The sequence below is a fragment of the Biomphalaria glabrata genome, chromosome 11 (genome assembly GCF_947242115.1).
Source record: "Biomphalaria glabrata chromosome 11, xgBioGlab47.1, whole genome shotgun sequence".
NCBI classification, from domain to species: domain Eukaryota; kingdom Metazoa; phylum Mollusca; class Gastropoda; family Planorbidae; genus Biomphalaria; species Biomphalaria glabrata.
In genome coordinates this window covers 37,156,890-37,176,248 of record NC_074721.1, presented here as the reverse complement: position 1 = coordinate 37,176,248, position 19,359 = coordinate 37,156,890, and the positions used below count along the sequence as shown (strand labels likewise).

Here is a 19,359-nt window from a genome sequence, read left to right as displayed (position 1 = left end):
AGTAGCGTCACTAAGGTTTGTGTCACCAGGTTCCTCTTGGCCACGCATCAATTGCTTGGAGGGAACTTGAAATTTGTCTATCACTAGGCAACATTATGAAAAGCAAGGCTCAAGATTTAAATAAGCAAGCGGGGAAAATGTGGAGGGATTATCTGTAGAGAATCTTGTGCATCATTCAGAATCTGGCACTCCCTGGGCATCACGAACGAATCTCCATGCTGTCCGGTCTTGGGCTATCTTCTCCCACATAATTTGGTCGATGCCCGTGGCTTTCATGTCTCGCTTGCAGACATCTCTGTAGGTTAGTCTTGGGCCTTGGGTCTGACTTCCTCTGCAAGCTAAGCTTGTAGGATGTCTTTAGGGATTCTCCCGTCTGGCATGCGAGTGACATGACCGAGCCAGCGTAGTCTTCTCTGTTGAAGGAGAGCTCAGATGCTGTGCATAATGGCCCGTTTAAAAACTTTCTGGTTATTGACACGATCCCTCCAGGAGATGGAAGCTATTTTATCTGTGTTTTTGACGCATGTAAGTTGCCCAGCTCTCACTGCCATAAATAAGTGAGCTCAGAACGCAGGCAATGTAGACCAGAATTTTTGTTGCCGTAATCAATTTAGTATTTTCCCACACGCGCTTACCAACAATGATATTGATAATGACAACATGATGCTGAAAATTAAACAACAACGAAAAAAAAAACAAACAACAGCAACAAAATAACACTTTATTAATTATTAAATATCACCAATTCTTAGGTAAGGAAAATACTATTTATAATTTTCATAATCTTTGAACGAAAAGGATCAATTTTAATTTTAGCGTTTTTCACAAATATATGGAGCAGCCATAAAACACAATACAGTTGAAAAGGTGAAATGGTATACCATCATGCTCCACGTAGTGCAGTCCGATATTGCTGTCATGTCTGTTGATGCTGACATACCTGTAGAAAATATCATATTTATACAATAAAACCTTTTAGCACAAATAAGTGTTATAAAATTTGTCACTCATTGCAATAATATTTATTAATATCAAATTATGAAAAAGATAAATAAAAGTATTATATATTACATATATATATATATATATATCATGGGCGTAGCCAGGGGGGGGGGGTTCTTGGGGTTCAAACCCCCCCCCCCCGAAATGAAATCCCCCTCACAAGGGGGGGGGGAACGGAATTAAGTGACTGATTTTTGCTTTCACTTTGTTTATTTTAGGTGAGATTTTAATACTCAATCATCACTTACCACAGCACAGCCAAGGCAGTTTTGAGTTAAAAACTCTCTACCAGGGGGTTTTGAGTTTAAATCCCCCTACCAGAGGGTTTTGAGATTTAAAAAACCCCTATCGGGGGGTTTTGAGATACAAATCCCTCTACCAGGGGGCTTTGAGTTTAAACCACTTACAGGGGGTTTTGAATTTTAAACCCCCTACCAGAGGTTTTTGCAGTTAAATCCCCCTCTTCTATAAAACAAAACAAAAAAAATGCAAACAACAATCCCCAAATTCCAACAGTTGAGGAAGATTTTGATTTTAAAACCCCCTCCAAAATTTACGATAAACCCCATCTTCAATATAAAAAAAGCAAATTACACACTCAAAATTCTATGAGCGTAGCCAAAGGGGTTTTGAGTTAACCCCCCCCCCCTCCAGTTGGGGTTTGAAGCTAAAAAGTACCTCTTCAATATAAAAAAAAGCAAATTACACACTATAAAATCTATGAGCGTAGACAAAGGGGTTTTGAGTTTAAATCCCCCTCCTCCAGATGGCTTTTTCTATAAAGTTTAAAACCCCTCCAGATGGTTTTGAGTTTAAAATTCCCATACAGAGCGTTTAGAGTTGAAAACCTCTCTCTTCAATATTATTTTAAAGCAAACTACAGTCACCAAATTCTAAGATCGTAGCTAAATGGGGTTTTGAATTAAAAACAAAACAAAAAAACTCCAGAGATTTCTTAGTTTAAAACCCCTCAACAGATGATTTGACGAAAAAACTTTCCTTTTCGATATAAAATCTAAAGCGAAATACAGGCATGTAATTCCAAGAGCGTAGTCATGAAAGGTTACAAATTTCTACCATTGGCTTGGGCTCCATTAATAAAGTGTGAATAGTCTTCTGCCGAAATTGAAAATCATTAAATGTGTCTCAACAAAGATGGCTAAGACAGATTTTAGGAGTCAGTCATAGAGATCGGGTCTAAATCAAAGAAAGCATATGCCGAACTGGGCGTCGAATCCTTAGTAAGGTTGTGACAGAGCGTCGCATGAGGTTTTGCGGGACATGTTCTCACACAAAATGAATTACGCAAAATAAGAGTTGCGGAAACACCTTGCCGGAAAATGCGCCGAACGGCGCAAGAGGGTCTAAGTCAGTAAAAATAGCACATTAGGTTTTTGAAATAAAACTTTTTAATAGCAAGATAATGCACTGTCGATACCTCAGAATATGCATTTTGTTGGCTTTCAATACCAGAAATACTGCTTGGCAGCGGGGCCCCAGACCCCCTTGCTAACAAGGGCGGGGAGTCTACAATAAACAATAAACGTCTTCCGAAAGGGTCAGAATGTAATAAAGATTAATTATGTACACACACACACACATATATATATATATATACATATAATTTTTTTCCGCCGTGGAAAAGGGGGGGGGGGTCGGGGGGGGAGTTCCTGGAGTTCCCCCCCCCCCGAAACCCTCCCCGAAAAAAAAATCCTGGCTACGCCCATGATATATATATATATATATATATATATATATATATATATATATATATATATATATATATATATATATATATATATATATATATATATATATATAAAATACCTGGAAAGTAGAACGTAAGATTTGTTACTTGTTTTCCATCGTCAATCCAGGTGAATGTAGGTTTATTAATTTTATCAAGACCAACCCATACAATAGTATCCTTAGCAAATTGCCGGAGTATTGTTAGTTCAGACTGTGTCTTAAATGTGCCCAATAGCGCACCCTGTTCTGAAATAATATATATATATGTATATGGGCGTAGGCAGGTGGGGGAGGGTTTGGGGTTCAAACCCCCCTCCCCCCGAAATGAAATCCCCCCCCCTCGAAGGTGAGGAGTCGAAATTTAGTGACTGATTTTTTGCTTTGATTTTGTTTATTTTAATTGAGATTTTAATACTAAACCATCATTTCCTCCGAGTCCAACCAAAGGGGGTTCGAGTTTAAAAGCCCTACCAGATGGGTTCAAGTTTAAAACCCCCTACCAGTGGTTTTGAGTTTTAAACCCTCTACCTGGGGTTTTTGCAGTTAACTCCCCCTCCTCTATAAAACAAAACCAAAAAATAAATGCAAACAAAAACCCCCAATTCCAAGAGCACTGTTAAGGAAGATTTTGATTTTAAAATCCCCTCTAAAATTTACGATAAACCTCCTCTTCAATATAAAAAAAAGCTAATTACGCACTCAAAATGTTATGTTATGACTCAGATTTGAGTTTAACCCCACTTCAGCGGGGTTTGAAGGTAAGAAATACCTCTTTAATAATAAAACAAAGCAAATTATACACTCAAAATGTTATGAGTGTAGTCAAAGGGGTTTTGAGTTTAAACTCCCCTCAAGTGAAGTTTGAAGCTAAAAAGTACCTCTTCAATATAAATAAAAAGCAAATTACTCACTCTAAAATCTATGAGCGTAGCCAAAGGGGTTTTGAGTTTAAACCCCCCCAGGGGGGTTTGAGGATAAAAAATACATCTTCAGTGTAAGAAAAAAAAAATTACGCACTCAAAATGCTATGAGCGTTGCCAAAAGGGATTTTGAGTTTAAACCCCCATTCAAAGGGGTTTGATGCTAAAAATACCTCTTCAATATAAAAAAAAAAGCAAATTACACACTAAAATTATTTGAGCGTAGCCAATCCAATCGGGGGTTTTGAGTTTAAACCCCTCTTCTACAGATGGCTTTTTTTAAAGTTTAAAACCCCTCCAGATGGATTCGAGTTTAAGATCCCCCTACTGATCATTTTGAGGTGGAAAACCCCCAACAGATGATTTTGACGATAAAAAATATCTTTTCGATATAAAATCTAAAGCAAACTACAGTCACTTAATTCCAAGGCGTATTCAAGAGAGGTTACACATTTTTAACCAGTGGCAAAGCTCCATTAATAAACTGCAATGAATAGTCATCTGCCGAAATTGAAAAAACACTAACTGTGGCTCAATAAAGATGGCTAAGACAGATTTTAGGAGTCAGTTATAGAGATCGGGTCTAAATCAAGGAAATCCTATGCCGAACTGGGAGTCGACCCCTTAGTAAGATTGTAAGAGAGGTTTGCGAGATATGTTCTGGGGGTCTGGGGGAGCGCTAAGAGCTTCTCCAGCGCGGGGCGGAGCCCCTCGGCCAAGCACTATTTCTGGTATTGAAAGCCAACAAAATGCCTATTCTAAGGTATCTACAGTGCATTTCCTGCTATTAAAAAGTTTTATTTCAAAAACCTAATGTGCTATTCTTACTGATTTAGACCCTCCCTCCCCATTCGGCGCATTTGCCGTCAAGCTGTTTCCACAAAAATCTGTCTAATGTCTGAAGCCTCTTCCCACCTGCTCTGAGGACCTCCATGAAAGTGTGGCGCCAAGTTGTACTAAGATGTCATCGCAACTCTTATTATGCGTAATTCATTTTGTCGGAGAACAGGTCCCGCAAACATCATGCGACGCTCTGTCACAATCTTACTAAAGAATCGAATCCCAGATTTCTTTTATTTAGACCTGATCTCTATAATTGATTCAAAAATCTGTCTAAAACTAAAAAATCTCTGGAGTTATTGTTTTTTTTTAAATCAAACCCCATTTAGCTACGGTCATAGAATTTGGTAACTGTAGTTTGCTTTAGAATAATATTGAAGATAGATGTTTTCCACCTCAAAACTGTAGGGGGGATTTTAAACTCCAAACCATCTGGAAAGATTTTCAACTTGAAAAAAAAAGCCATCTCTAGAAGAGGAATTTAAACTCGAAACCCTCAATTGGCTTGGCTACGCTCAAATAATTTTAGTGTGTAATTTGCTTTTTTATATTGAAGAGGTATTTTTTAGCAACAAACCCCTCTGAAGGGGGGTTTAAACTCAAAACCGCTTTTGACTACGCTAATAGAATTTAGAGTGTGTAATTTTTTTTTATATTGACGAGGGGGTTTATCGTAAATTTTGGAGGGTGTTTTAAAATCGAAATCTTTTTTAACTGTGCTCTTGGAATTTGGGGCATGACGTTTGCTTTTTTTTTCTTTTATAGACGAGAGGGGATTTAACTGCGACAACCCCTGGTAGGGGGTCTAAATTCAAAACCCCTGGTAGGAATTTTTAAATTCAAAACCCCCTGGTTGGGTGGTTTAAACACAAAACCCCCTGGTAGAGGGGTTTTTAAATTTAAAAAAACCCTTGGCTGTGCTGGGGCAAGTGATGGTTTACTATTAAAATCTCACCTAAAATAAACAAAATCAAAGCAAAAATTCAGTCACTAAATTCCGCCCCCCTTCCCTGCAGGGGGAATTTCATTTCGGGGGGGGGGGGCTTCAATGTCAACGCCCATTATATATATAGATAGATAGATATACGGTGCGTTTTTTGTATAAAAGTTTTGTAGGGTCTTTGTTTGAGTGTGATTACTGAATTATTATCAAGCGTTTACGTATCTAGGTATTAAAGTAATTTGAATAAATTATATTAATTTTTGTCCCATAGTTCAGCCCTACAGTCACACCATACACACCCAATTATGCATAAACTAATAAACGAGGTGTATGAAGATTTAAATAAAATTATGAATTCAATATAATGATATTTCTACAATGAAAAATGATATATGATTAACAATAATGATATAGAAATATGAGTACATATAGTATGGTATTCAAAAGCAATACTTATAGTAAAACTAATACATACTGTTACAAATGAACAGTGATAGGTAGAGGTCAACGTATGACCCCGGCGAGATGACACAGCAGCTAATGTTCCCTGGAATCTACATGTACAAACAAAGACAGGATGTGACGTGTCCACACGTGTTGTTCCAGGGCACGAACAGATCTAAGTAGGGGGACAGTTACTAATGAACAGTGACAGATAAAGGTCACTACGTGTGACCCCGACTTGATGACACTGCAGCGGGTGTTTTCTGGAATCTACATGTATAAATAAAGACAGGATGTGACGTTTCCTGACATGTTATTCCAGAGGATACTAGGAGTGTTTGTGCAACTTTGGAGAAGCAATTAGGGACTCTATATAAGCCAGAAAGTTAATGTGAAAGTCAGTCGTATGGAGTCGTAAGTTAGCCGTTACAGTCGATACAGTCGATGTAAGACGTGTGCGGCTCTAGTGGAAGAGAAATGTGTACGACTCGATGCAAGTTAACTAGGGTAGAGTTAACTGGAGTGGACTACTGTCGTTAAAGTCTATACAGCGAACTACAGTGGACTTGAGCCGTTACAGTCGATACAGTCGATGTAAGACGTGTGCGGCTCTGATTCGGTAGACTTGAGTACGACTTGGTTCAGCTTCGGGAGACCTGGAGCGACACTGGGAAGTGTGTCGTTGGTCTGTTCTGTGGAATACGGCTCGAGGAAAGTTGAGAAGAGATGAATTGCAACAAAGTGAAGAGATGAATTGCAACGAAGTATAGCTAACTGTAAACTGACAGATATTGTACAGTCTTCTACGCTACATGTTACAGTAATGTTAGAGTTAATAGTCATTAAAGTTATATGAAGCTGAAAGTTGAGTCGTTAAGTTCTTTGCAGTGTTTTTATTTGTGTGTCTACTAATACATCTAGCCAGAAGATTCAGAAATACGTAACAATACTTAAGTATTTAAAAATAAACAAGAATAATTCACCTTAACATATAAGGTTCAGTAATATTGTCCATACAGTGACAATCTTTCAAGACAACAACTGGCAATACAAGTAGATTTGTCTTACAGCTAAAGATACTGTCACCGACGATCCTCAAGTAAAAGTTCATAGTAGCATCAATAACTCACAACTTCACAACGCACCACCAGGTCTGAATATAACAATCCGCAATCTGGAACCTCAGACTCGAACCTCAGTCCCGAAACTCGAGACGAAAACCTCAGACGGAAAACCCGAAATGAAAACCTTAGTCCTGTAACCTAAAAATGAGATCTCACTCCTGAAACCTGAGACTGAAACTTGACACTAAAACTGAGACTGAGACCCTATAGAAAGATAAAGAACAGCTTCTTCTAATTTTCTAATCTAATTATAAAAAATAAGAATACAATCGAATCCAAATAGAAATTAACTATACAATATATAATAAAACTCACCCTAAACAGGGTTCAAGATAATCCTTAAAGAATATCTGCCAAGGACAACGATAAGGCTATCCAAAATCAGATCCAAGGAGAAATTCAAGAGCTGACCGAAATATAGCTTGCTTCAGTCTAGCAACATGGTGTGAAATGCACCAGACGAAAGTCTTCAATTTTCGTCACAAAAAATTATGACGAAGCAACAAGGGGAGAGAGCTAATACACAAAACAAAATTACTGAAACTTGCGTCATCAAGAGTTGATGAATACGCCGCTATTAAATAGAGAAGTAATTCCACTATACAACTACATCAGGGGTGGGTAACCTTTTTCTACCGATGGCCGCATTTAAAAAAAATTTGGGGACTGGCGGGCCGCATAATTTTCTGTTACTCCCAATTGAGGAATTACAACAAGAGTTAGCAATTTCTTGAACTAATTTTGCGAATATTTTTTTTTATTTTGTCACAATCCTAACATTTCACCACAAATGTACAATTGTATTTAATGTAAAGCATTTAACTGTTTACATCCGTACATAATGTTCCGAAACTGTAGAACTAGCTTACTAGTTGTTTTGTTCTTGCGACTGCTGTCAGTGAGTATCGACCTGTTCTAACACTTGATAATTTTGAAACAAACAAAATAAAGCATGTTCACATATGAATTAGGTTACGAATTTTGTGAAAGCTTCGCAGCAAAGTTTTCTTAAGTACCGGTATTGGAATACAGCTTCTGGCACTCATGAAACTTCTGAAGAAGAACTCACTGGAATTTCTCTTTCAGGTCATAATTTTCTTGGAGGTATGTCTTCTGGAGCTGAATCAGCCTCTGCATTAAATGATGAGCAAATGGTATTGAAAACTAGTTCCAAGTTCTTGACGTCTTAAAATTTGCGTTCAAATTCCACAATCAAGGAATCCAATTTAGTCTTGAACTTTCAACCATTTCACTAGAAATAGTTTCAGCTTTCAGCTAAGGAAAATGATAAAACCTGATTTCACTTTCTGGCTCGAGAAATGGAATAACTTTGTTTGAAAAGATTTAAGATGCAGATACATTTAATTTGCAAACAAAACATTGCAATGTCTCCAATGATAAAATGAAGTCTGTCGTCAACTCTTCATTAGAAATATTAGTAACAAAGTCACAGTCAATGTCCTTCAATGAGCCTAACTATTTTTTCCTTGAGATTCCATATTCTTCTAGGCCAGCGGATACTACTGTGTAACCAAACATCGGAATGTTTTGTTCCAAGTCTTCAAGTACTTCTCGGAACTGCAAGTCATGGCCGGTAGATAATTGGGGGCCCTTGGGAAAGTGAATTTGTTGGCCTCAAATAAAATATAAAAAAACAGCGACAAAAATACAATTATTCAATTTATTAAAAACCTATTGTTCTTCAACAATAACATTAATGATAAGTTTCGCTATTTCTTCTCTAAAATATGAGATTCCTGAAAAAAAGGATGTAGTGCAAGACCCCCATCAATTAGGGGCCCTAAGAAGTTTCTCTATGTCTAAGGCTGGCCCTGTGCCAATAAGATCATTGAGATATCAATCCCAGCAATATATTTGCTATTCAATGCTTTATTTACTAAAAAGCACGGGATCTATTTGTTGTTACGCTTGCCATCTTGTACAAGGCGACCCAACACATTTAACATAGTACTTTACAGAATTGAATAAATAATGGCTTGTGTTTGTCTTTGACTGAATGTTTCAAAATATTGCCATTAAGAATAATCTATTTATTTACTTTAAACTTTTTAGAATGACGTTTAAAGACAATGTTTCTTTAGCCTCTTCTTGATAAGTGATAAGAATCAAAAGTTTCAATGTTTCTAGATGTATAGATATTTACAATTATTCATTTCAATGTATTTACATTTGTATATGTGTTATGTGTGGGCACACCTGATTTCTTTAGGTGTCGGCGGGCCACATAAACACTCCGGCGGGACGCATGTGGCCCGCGGGTCGAAATTTGCCCACCCCTGAACTACATAGACAACTACGACACTCAGTAGTTGATTGCCTAACTTATACTACTAAAAATTAATAATATACGTTAAAATGCAAGGAAAGTAATATTTTTTTCAAAAAGGTGCAGCTACGCCGTACCGGTGCGTACTGTCACAAAAAAACCTGTATATATATATACTAGCCATATGTTACCCGCGGGTCTCTATTTTGCGTATCACTGTTGATGTAGTTACTGAAAGTGTTTTGCCTTGGTGAAAACTACAGGTGTGTAGGTTACAAAAAAAGAATAAAACATATTTTATAATCAAATCAAACGCGTGAATGTAATTGTTTATATAACATTTTTTGTTTAATTTTATGTAGCTCTAGATCTAGAATCTAAACAATTTGAATGACACATTAGTCTAGTCAATAAATAAAAAACTTTGAGCCTATTATAGTAAAAGACTATAAACACTGTGATGTGAGCTTGTGTCGACCTAGGTGTAGTGTAGCTATATTGTAAGAGGTCTAAGTGCACATAAGTAAATCTGAAAGAAAAAAGTAAATTGAAATGAAGACTTAAAATGAAACCGAATCGGTAACTGTAGGCTTAATTCCTTAAAAAAACACATTGGAAAATAAATTGTATTAGGCTATGAAAGTAGTTTATTAGTTTAATAATACGCCTTTTTGTAAACTCAAATTTGAAGGTTAATTTTCATTAAATAATGAAATGAATAGACACTTATTTGTATGTTCATGTGCAAAATAACAAAATTATGTTTTCTTGAATGAGAGATAATTTAGATCTAGAGATTTTCTCCCTATGCGCTTGCGTGACCTCTCCGTCTGGTCTCATCATTTAGACACAGCATGTAAACATGGCCTAGATTTATAAGATACTATACTTTCATAGAGTTGGTAATTTTTTTTTAGGGTCTTAAGTTTGTTTTAGGACTACAATACACACACCACGGTAAGTTAGTACACAAGGAACATTTCTAACAAGTTTTATCAAGATTGGTGAAACGGTCTTGATTTCTATGCGGGGACATACATACATACATACATGCATACATACATAATACAAATATACATGCATACATACATAGGTACACACATATATACATATATGCATATATATATATATATATATATATATATATATATATATATATATATATATATATATATATATTTACAAACATACATTCATACTTTTATAAATACATACATACATACATACGTCTTACTTCCTACTTCATATTATAGATAATAGTGTATAGAAAATTTTGTAGAAAAAAATACTATATTAGATTTACAGAAAAAAACCTTGACAAGATTTTACAGCATCCAAATACAACAAATCTTTTCCCATCCAAATCATGCACTTTTCCGCATTTCTGTAACGTAGATAAGTATAATTTTTATTTTGTTTGCATTTGGTCTCCAATCGTGTCATTTGCCGTTTTTCTATCGAGTCAACGTTCCAGTCTGAAATAATACAAATAGGGATCAGTAAGTTTTAGGTAAATACCGAGGCCTTATAATCAATTTTTAAAAAGCTGTTATGGAATTTCCATATTGATGGAACTATTGAAGAATCAAAGAAAGTAGGGCTTATTAAAAGAAATTCCTATACATTTTCCTTATTGATTTTATTTTGGTTACTGCTTTTATTTGACTGTATTTTAACTATATTATCGTCAGATAGTCCAGGGATTATTTCATAATCTACTACTAAGCAATAACTGTTTGTTAGGAGCAGATCAGATGTGACGTTTATTTTAGCTTTTTTTTTATTTAATTTGATCTGAATTAAAACTTTAAAGTTTTACCTTTATTCTTTGTTTACTGTGAATGAATGAATAGCAATGTCTTCGATTCCGAAGAGTAAGGATAAAAGCAGTGTTTTACATGACTACGCAAATCCAGTTGCAACCTAGAGAAAAGTGCGAAGTTCGAGCGCATTAAGCCCGCTGGCAGCAATTTTCAAGTTTGGATTTTTTTAGCACCGTAACGGTCTGACCTATGAAAAAACTGATGGTATCTCTGAATTTCTCGTCCTTTTTTCTATGAAAATATATTAGATTTAATGTATCACTAGGCTTAGTTAAAATAAATTAAATACGAAGTCAAAGAGGTGTAGAGTAAGTATCGCCAAGCGTACTTTTCCACGAGAGGATTTTTCCCCAGTTAGTAAGCTAGATCGGGTTGATGGAAGGTTCGAACAGATCAAAGAAAATATATCTAAAAACATGTTTTAATATTTAATTTTCACTATAAAGTCATTTTCTTTTTACTCCAGCGCAAGAACACCATCTATTGCACCATTTCCCACCCTCCACAACTTCAAATAGTCTCTTTAAGCGGATGAGCAATCAGACTTAAAAATAGCTATAAGCCCATTACCCATTTCCTTCACTACCGGGTAGTAAAAATTAATAATTCCACACCTCCTAAGTTTGACCTCACCATGAACTTAGCCTTTACAAGGAAAAGGAAATAGTATGTGTCGGAAGTAAAGAAAAAAGGTGCATGCGCAGTAGCAATATAGTAGTAATTTGGTAAACATTCAAATAAAAAAGTTTTAGCAATAAAAAGTGAACTGTTCGAACCTCTTGACAAATCGGGGCTGCTCTAACTTCGCACTTTACATATTTTTTTATATTTCGTGCAGACAAAACCTCTGTACTTTGTTAAAATTGAAAACCTTATCGACAACGCAGCCAGATTTCTCTATAAAGCTTCTTGTCACACTCTGCAGACAAGGGTCAGGGAATTAAATAAAAATTGGTGGCTTGAGCTGTCAGTAAACATGCAGAGACATGCTGATACTTTCTATGAGTCGCTCCAAAGTGTCCAACTTGCCAGACAACAGCACCGCTAATATCCTCCAACCTGCTTTTTGGTTACAAAAGGCACACATGAAGAAATCGCTGGCAAATGTTCCAAAGAAAACTATGAGAGAGCAGCTTACGACCTGACTCACTGCTAATTGAGAAAGTTGAAACCGAAATTCATAAACTAACAACAAAGCACCTTGCTGCGATGGACTTCCGGTTGAAGTATTAAAAATTGGTGGTGCCCTAGCCGAGAGGCTAACAGTTGTTCGCTCTATGCTTGACGAAGTGCGTGGTCCCACCTAAACTTCGAGATTCCGTTTATGGGCAAAGGCAACATGTACACATCGCCCTACCCACGTCTTCCTCACTTGGCCCCTGGGTCGAACGTTTGGCAACAGAGCGAGGTAGGAATGAAAGCTTTGCTAACACATTTTTGGAGGCCATTCCAGTAATACTCGCTCTCGTATTACAGAGATATCGCCGGATATCGGTCGAAAGATTTTAGGGCGATGGGCTGCCTTTCCTTGATTAGCAACTGGAATATCGTGGCCACTCTCAAAAGGCATTTTTGAATTGCGTCTAAGTTCGATTATTATTATTATAGCTTTTATATAGCGCTACTTTCATGCTTATAGCATGATCAGAGCGCTTTTGGTCCAATCTCATTTGTGGACCGGTTGGGGGGAGGGGGTATCTAGGAGTTTGGTTTTCCGTGCTGCCTTTAGACGCTCAGTAAACACAACTCTGCCCGAGTCGGGTGTCGAATCTCGAGCCCCCTTCTAGGTAGCCAAGCCAAGCCAAGTTCAAGCACACTTGGCCTCTCGACAACGCTTCCCACCAGTAATTTGCGATTGAGCAATTCGCATAGTTTGTGTGTGTGTGTGTAAGGGGGGGGTCCCCATAGGGCCCATGTTTTTCAGCATTTCATTGCTCACTTTGTCCAGCCCATGAGCGTTGTGTTAACTGCTTTTCCTTAAAGAATTGGCCACTTCCGTCAAAGTAAAAGCGTAGTGAAAGTATTGGTTTCGGCCTCGCTGTTGGCTAAACCACGTTTTTCTTTTGCTATCCTGATGCTGTCTAGAGCCGTCGACATGTTCTTTTAATTGCAAGCTTTAGAGACACCAGAGAAAAAATGTTGTTTAATGCCTCCTCCCTTTTTCCATCTGTTATTAAAGGTCATTTTCAGTTTGTAGAGGTGCCCCACTCGGTTACATTGTCAAGAAGTCTCAACGTCTTGAACAGGTCAGCTAGATCTAAGCTCGCACTTGGTCAGCGATGGTTCAGCCACAGTCTCTCTCACTAGCGTAGTGAGTTAGTTGTATTCTATTCTCGTTTCTGCCGTTTTGTGCCTGGCGTGTCTCATTCGGGCAGCTTTTCTCTGTCAGAGGAGACGCGCTAACGTGGTTGACCAAAATGAACTGTACCTAAGCTTGCCATTGGCTCGCAGAATGACTTTTCGAGCGGCCGTCAAGATTGCTTTCACAAAGACGCTATATGTTAAAGTGTATATCAACTTCTCCCAGGAGCGTATCCGATACACTCTGGAAGACACGCCAATTTGTTTTCTAGTTTATTCACTTTCGTTTCCGAAATGTGTTTTTTTTTTTTGCTTTTCTGAGAAAAATAGTGACCAGCAGTGGAAGGTGATAGCTTATGACATCCCCGAGCACGTCTTCTATACATTGCGCAGCGATTTCCACGGACACAAGACTCAGATCAAGTTTTAACTCCCCTCCGTGACCCGTGTGTATAAATGTTGTTGGAAAACGCAATCCTGAAGTAGAATCATGTTGGACCCTTCACATATTAGGAGCACATATTCTGAGCAGTTGGCGCCCATAGGGATCATTTGCAGAAGAACAGATTTCTATATCGAGCAGAAGTTCGTTCCTCGGAGGGTTGTAAACGTTTGTGCATATGAACTAATTTTAGTTGTATAACCATAAGCTATTGAGTTGCTCCATTTATTATTTTTACTTTTTTTTTTTAACCTTTAATCCTTAGCCAGCACAATAGGTACTGTCTAAGATAGAATTTACATTGCTTCAGACCACCAGTTTCAAACCCAGAGAAGTAAATGCATTTTCCGAAGGCCTCAATGAACTGCCACATTACCGTTCCCATTTTAACATTTATTTTGGTATTTCGTTTATCAAAAAAAAAAAAAAAAGAAAAAAGAAATATCAATAGGGTTTTGTTTATTGTAACAGTTTATCTCACTTTTTTTAAAGTAGCAAAAATGACAATGGATTTAGATTTATCTTTTTAATGCAGAAATTTGCAGATAGAATACTTTTTTAAACAAGTGTTACAAAGTGCCATTCCTTGCTCTCTCTCTCTCTCTCTCTCTCTCTTTCTCTCCCTCTCTTTTCTTTATCAAAAAAACAACAACAGATTCTAGATCTATCTTGTTAAAGCTATTAGGATTGTTTTTTTTTTATTTAGACTGCGTCTCAAAGGAAGCGGAAATAATGTAAATAATATTTAAAATAATTAGACTTAAGAGGAAATGAAGAATTTACATTAACGATTAGAATTTTAGTGCTTTTTTTTTAGTAAGCTTTATATGTTGACTGCGGCCTTATGGGGAAATACAGAAAATAAATTACAAAGGTTTTGATGGAAAATTTGCGTTTTTTCGCGAATAGCAGTTGTCAGGTTGCGAATAGGCCTACGTCGGATCCGGTTTTAACAAGCGTCTAGGGGGGTAAAAGGAACATGTGTACGAAATTTTTGACGAATTCGTAAGACAATAAAATAGATTTCTTCATCAATGTTTGATTGAGTCAGTCAGCGGTATTTTACAAATAAGTTTGTAAGTTTAATCAGAATATTAAGTCACCATTTAACAGAGAAAAATTGAGAAAGACTGTCTACGAGTATTTGCATAGTGCCCCAACGGTCCAATAAACTGAGGGACAGGTAAAGGTGAAAGGTAAATTAAGTCGCCATATTAATGGAAGTGGGCGTGGTGGTTGAGGGTTCTCTTTGAAGACTGGGATTTTGAATATTAGGATTTTAATGAAGTCCTTGTATCCAGCAAACTTTTTACGGGAACCTATTTTAAGTTGGGTAACATAAATTCTGTTGGTCGTTTCACTGGCTACATGAAACCATCGTTCACAATCTGCTATTGAAACAGATGACCTTTACATCATCAGAGATGGCAAGATAGGATAAGATTAAAGTGAAATTTTAATCAATTTATAACTTACATAACGCTATTAGAACAAAGAATGTTAGCGTTAAGGTGGTATAGGTCATGATGTAGAATTTCTGTAAAATAAAAATCAATTTAAAATATTGATAAAAAAAAACCAATTTAGTTTTAGGCTTAAGCTTTCAATCAATATAGCAATGTTGAAATTTGAAGCCAATATACTGTGAAATCCATTTAATTGGAATACATAATAAAGGCCCTTTAAAAAAATTCTTATGCTAGGATTGTTCAAGCTTTCTCTCAATATAGCAATGTTTAAATTTGAAACCAATATTCTGTGAAATCCATTTAATCGGAATACATAACAAAGGCCCTTTTTTTAAAAAAAAACAATTCTTATACTAGGATTTTTCAAGCTTTCTCTCAATATAGCAATGTTGAAATTTGAAACCACTATACTGTGAAATCCATTTAATTGGAAGACATAACAAAGGCCCTTTAAAAAAAAACAATTTTTATGCTAGGATTGTTTTCTTCTTTTGTCATAAAAAAATGAAATGGGTTGCCTGAATTATTGAACACCAGTAACTGAAAGCCAGCGAAGTTCTTACTTGAGCTCCTTTGAGAAACATTTTTTGCAATGAAGAGAATGAGTGATGGGATAAAGACTTCCAATCTGGAGAGTTCCTTTTGTGTACCTTTAGTTCCACATAACGAGGCGATTAGAATAGAAAGTCTGTCTCCCCACAGTCTAGAAAAACCTCAGCTCACGTCGTGTCGTTTTACATTGCCTTTTTTTTTGCGTAAAATTATTTGCCTATTAATCCTACTGGCTTGGAAGAAAGCCTTTGAAGTGAAACTTCTCAAATAGTTACCTTCAGACATTCAATATTGCAGTTAGTATATCCGGTAAAGATTTAAGTACGAAACATCCCGACAAGCAAGATCACTAGGTTATAGAGCACTAGGTTATAGAGCTATAGGTTATAGAGTACAAGGTATTAGAGCACTAGGTTATAGAGCACTAGGTTATAGAGTACAAGGTTATAGAGCACTAGGTTATAGAGCACTAGGTTATAGAGTACAAGGTTATAGAGCACTAGGTTATAGAGCACTAGGTTATAGAGCACTAGGTTATAGAGTACAAGGTTATAGAGTACAAGGTTATAGAGCACTAGGTTATAGAGCACTAGGCTATAGAGTACTAGGTTATAGAGCACTAGGTTATAGAGTACTAGGTTATAGAGCACTAGGTTATAGAGCACTAGGTTATAGAGTACTAGGTTATAGAGTACTAGGCTATAGAGTACTAGGTTATAGAGCACTAGGTTATAGAGTACTAGGTTATAGAGTACTAGGTTATAGAGCACTAGGTTATAGAGTACTAGGTTATAGAGTACTAGGTTATAGAGTACTAGGTTATAGAGCACTAGGTTATAGAGTACTAGGTTATAGAGCACTCGGTTATAGAGTACTAGGTTATAGAGCACTAGGTTATAGAGCACTAGGTTATAGAGCACTAGGTTATAGAGCACTAGGTTATAGAGTACTAGGTTATAGAGCACTAGGTTATAGAGCACTAGGTTATAGAGTACTAGGTTATAGAGTACTAGGTTATAGAGTACTAGGTTATAGAGCACTAGGTTATAGGGCACAACATGCACGTTGTAGCAAATGGTGCATTATTTCCTAAGAGATTTAAAATATTGCGTTAGTATTCTAACATTAAGTAAGTGCCTCTCTAACTCAGACCCTCTTGCTGGCATCGGCGGGAAATCTACACATTTTCCACTATCTCCAGGAAGAACCTATTCTAAGTACAATAATTGTCTTCCAAAGAATGAAGAGTCAGAATGTAATAAAGATTAATTAAACACACACACGCACTAAGATTTTTTTTTCGCGGAGAAAGGAAGAAAAAATTCCCTCCAAACCCCTCCTTCCCCGGAAAAAAAATCCTGGCTACGCCCATGCTAAATATAGTCCATTCATTTCATATTTTATTCAAACTAATCTTCAAATTTTTGTTGCTAAAGAATTTTTGACAAAAATTTGTTCGCTATAGCTACGAAATGTGACTTTAGCCATGCTGATATACATTTAATTGTCCCATTCATGTGTCGCACGAAGCTAACATGCTCTATGTAAACACACTGTGATTGGACAGGCTAAATGAGGCTATTTGGGATATTTAATATACACACAATAATTAATAAGCTTCTGGAGCCATTGAATTCAGTCTTTAAATAGTAGATCTACATCTATCATAATTTTATCTAGACTGTAAATCTTGGTCTAAATATATGTAGGCCTACAAGCAAATAAAAAAAAATGGATTAAGGTCGATTAGCTATTTTGATAGCTCCATTCATACTCTTTTTACACTCACGCATTCGCTTTACTTTTATATAACATTATTATTTGGTTTAGGCGTAATTATTTCCGAAACACCCTCAATGACTATATCAGTGATACGCAAATTAATCCCGCTGACCGCGGGTAATATATGGCTAGTATATATGTATTTATAAAAATCGTTCTTATTAGATTATTGGATAAGTATAAATATTACATTAAAAACATTTATTTGTAAATATTGAAAAATCTAAAATTTAATTTAAACGTACGCGAATAATAACTATTTGCTTACCAACTTGTTGATTGCATATCGACATAAAATAAACCGATTACATAGTGGTATTCATTATCACCTGTAGTCATTGGCTTATGAGGTTTATCAGAACAAATGTCAACTTTGTATAAGATTAATATTTATTACTATAACATTGCCAAGGTTATGTCAAATACATTATGCTAAAGCACATTGATTTTTTTTTAAGATTTAGAGAGACATTTTGATGTTTATAAAGTATAAGTGAAGAAGCGTATATAGTCCCTCGTTTGGCAATTTTCTTCTTAATGGGCTTTGTTGCACTAATGCGTTTCGTTTCTTTGATTAAAATCATAAATTGGGCCGGAAGTACCTTTTTCCTTATATATCTTTTGCATTTTCAGTTCTTTTTAAATTAAACTGACATTATTATGCTATATATTTAACCCTTAAAACGCGTGTGGTAGTTTAGCCTCTAAGCATCAGAATTGTGTATGCACTCATTGTAAAAACAGTTCAGCACTTTAAGGGTTAAGTGTGTCTGAGAGAAAAAAAATGCACAAAAATAAAGATAGTTAAGATAATCCGATAGAGGGTAAAAAAAGCAAAGAAAAAAAAGCAAAGACCTGAAACTAGCACGTGAAAACTACTTATTTACAGTACCTTATTTGATAAGTCTTTTACCAAAGATCTGTGTATTTTTTGGACTAGCTTACTTCATGTACCCGGCATTTTCCGATACACACTACCACACACAAAAATAATTTGAGAAAAATTTTTTTTGTTTTATAACTTGTAATGATTTTTTAATAGGTGTTTTTAAAGCAAGCTGTGTATTTGCTCCTACTCTATTCGCTATCTTCATTGGCGTAATGCTGGGTCAAATGAGGCAGCGATTGCAAGAAAGCATCGACATCAAGTTTCGTTCGGACGAATATCTTCAAAAGAAAAGGTCATAACAGAGCTTCTCTATGGCGATGATTGCGCCCAGTCTAGCCTACAATGAACATGATCTCCAGATCGCGGTCAACGAATTCGCATATGCTCCCGCCTCTTTATGTTTATCTACAAACCTTGGGGAAGCAGAAGTCATGTTACAGAAGTGACCCGATAAAACCTACTCAGCCCTAAAGATCACCGTAAATGGACTTCTCCTTAACGTGGTAGACCACTTTACATATCTAGTAATAATAGTATCGAATGAAACCTCGCTTTCAAGGAAGTTGATAACCATCTAGCCATGGCCAATAGTGCTTTTTGGCGCCTCCAATAGTAAGTTTGTGAAATAGATCGCTCCGTCCGCCTACAAAAAAAAGTGTTTACCAATCAGTGTTTCTTTCCACCCTTCTTTATGGGTATTTGTCACGAGTCGAGACTGTGACCTATTTCGACCAGTTTCTAGAAGCCCAGGTCAAATCAGTGTTGACCAGTGTAAACAAGTTAATTTTAGTT

The 19,359-nt window shown here is 36.4% G+C and overlaps 1 protein-coding gene across 5 annotated transcripts; it reads right to left on the bottom strand.

Moving 5' to 3' along the window:
- Positions 1-697: 697 nt before the first annotated feature.
- On the bottom strand, positions 698-18,180 carry LOC129921849 (uncharacterized). Of its 5 annotated transcripts, none has more exons than XR_008773835.1 (5): positions 17,947-18,180; positions 15,352-15,412; positions 10,613-10,784; positions 2,830-2,997; positions 698-940 (listed from the first exon to the last, which is right to left on the bottom strand). XR_008773835.1 is itself a non-coding variant. In XM_056005021.1 (5 exons), the coding sequence occupies exons 2-5, from the start codon at positions 15,398-15,400 to the stop codon at positions 917-919; spliced, it is 375 nt and encodes a 124-aa protein (XP_055860996.1). In that variant the 5' UTR covers positions 15,401-15,412; positions 17,947-18,176; the 3' UTR covers positions 698-916. The 5 variants fall into 5 exon arrangements, 2 of the variants coding, with proteins under 2 accessions (XP_055860996.1, XP_055860995.1); XM_056005021.1 differs by having other exon boundaries at positions 2,858-2,997; positions 10,623-10,784; positions 17,947-18,176; XM_056005020.1 differs by having other exon boundaries at positions 10,623-10,784; positions 17,947-18,167.
- Between the last annotated feature and the right edge of the window lie 1,179 nt (positions 18,181-19,359).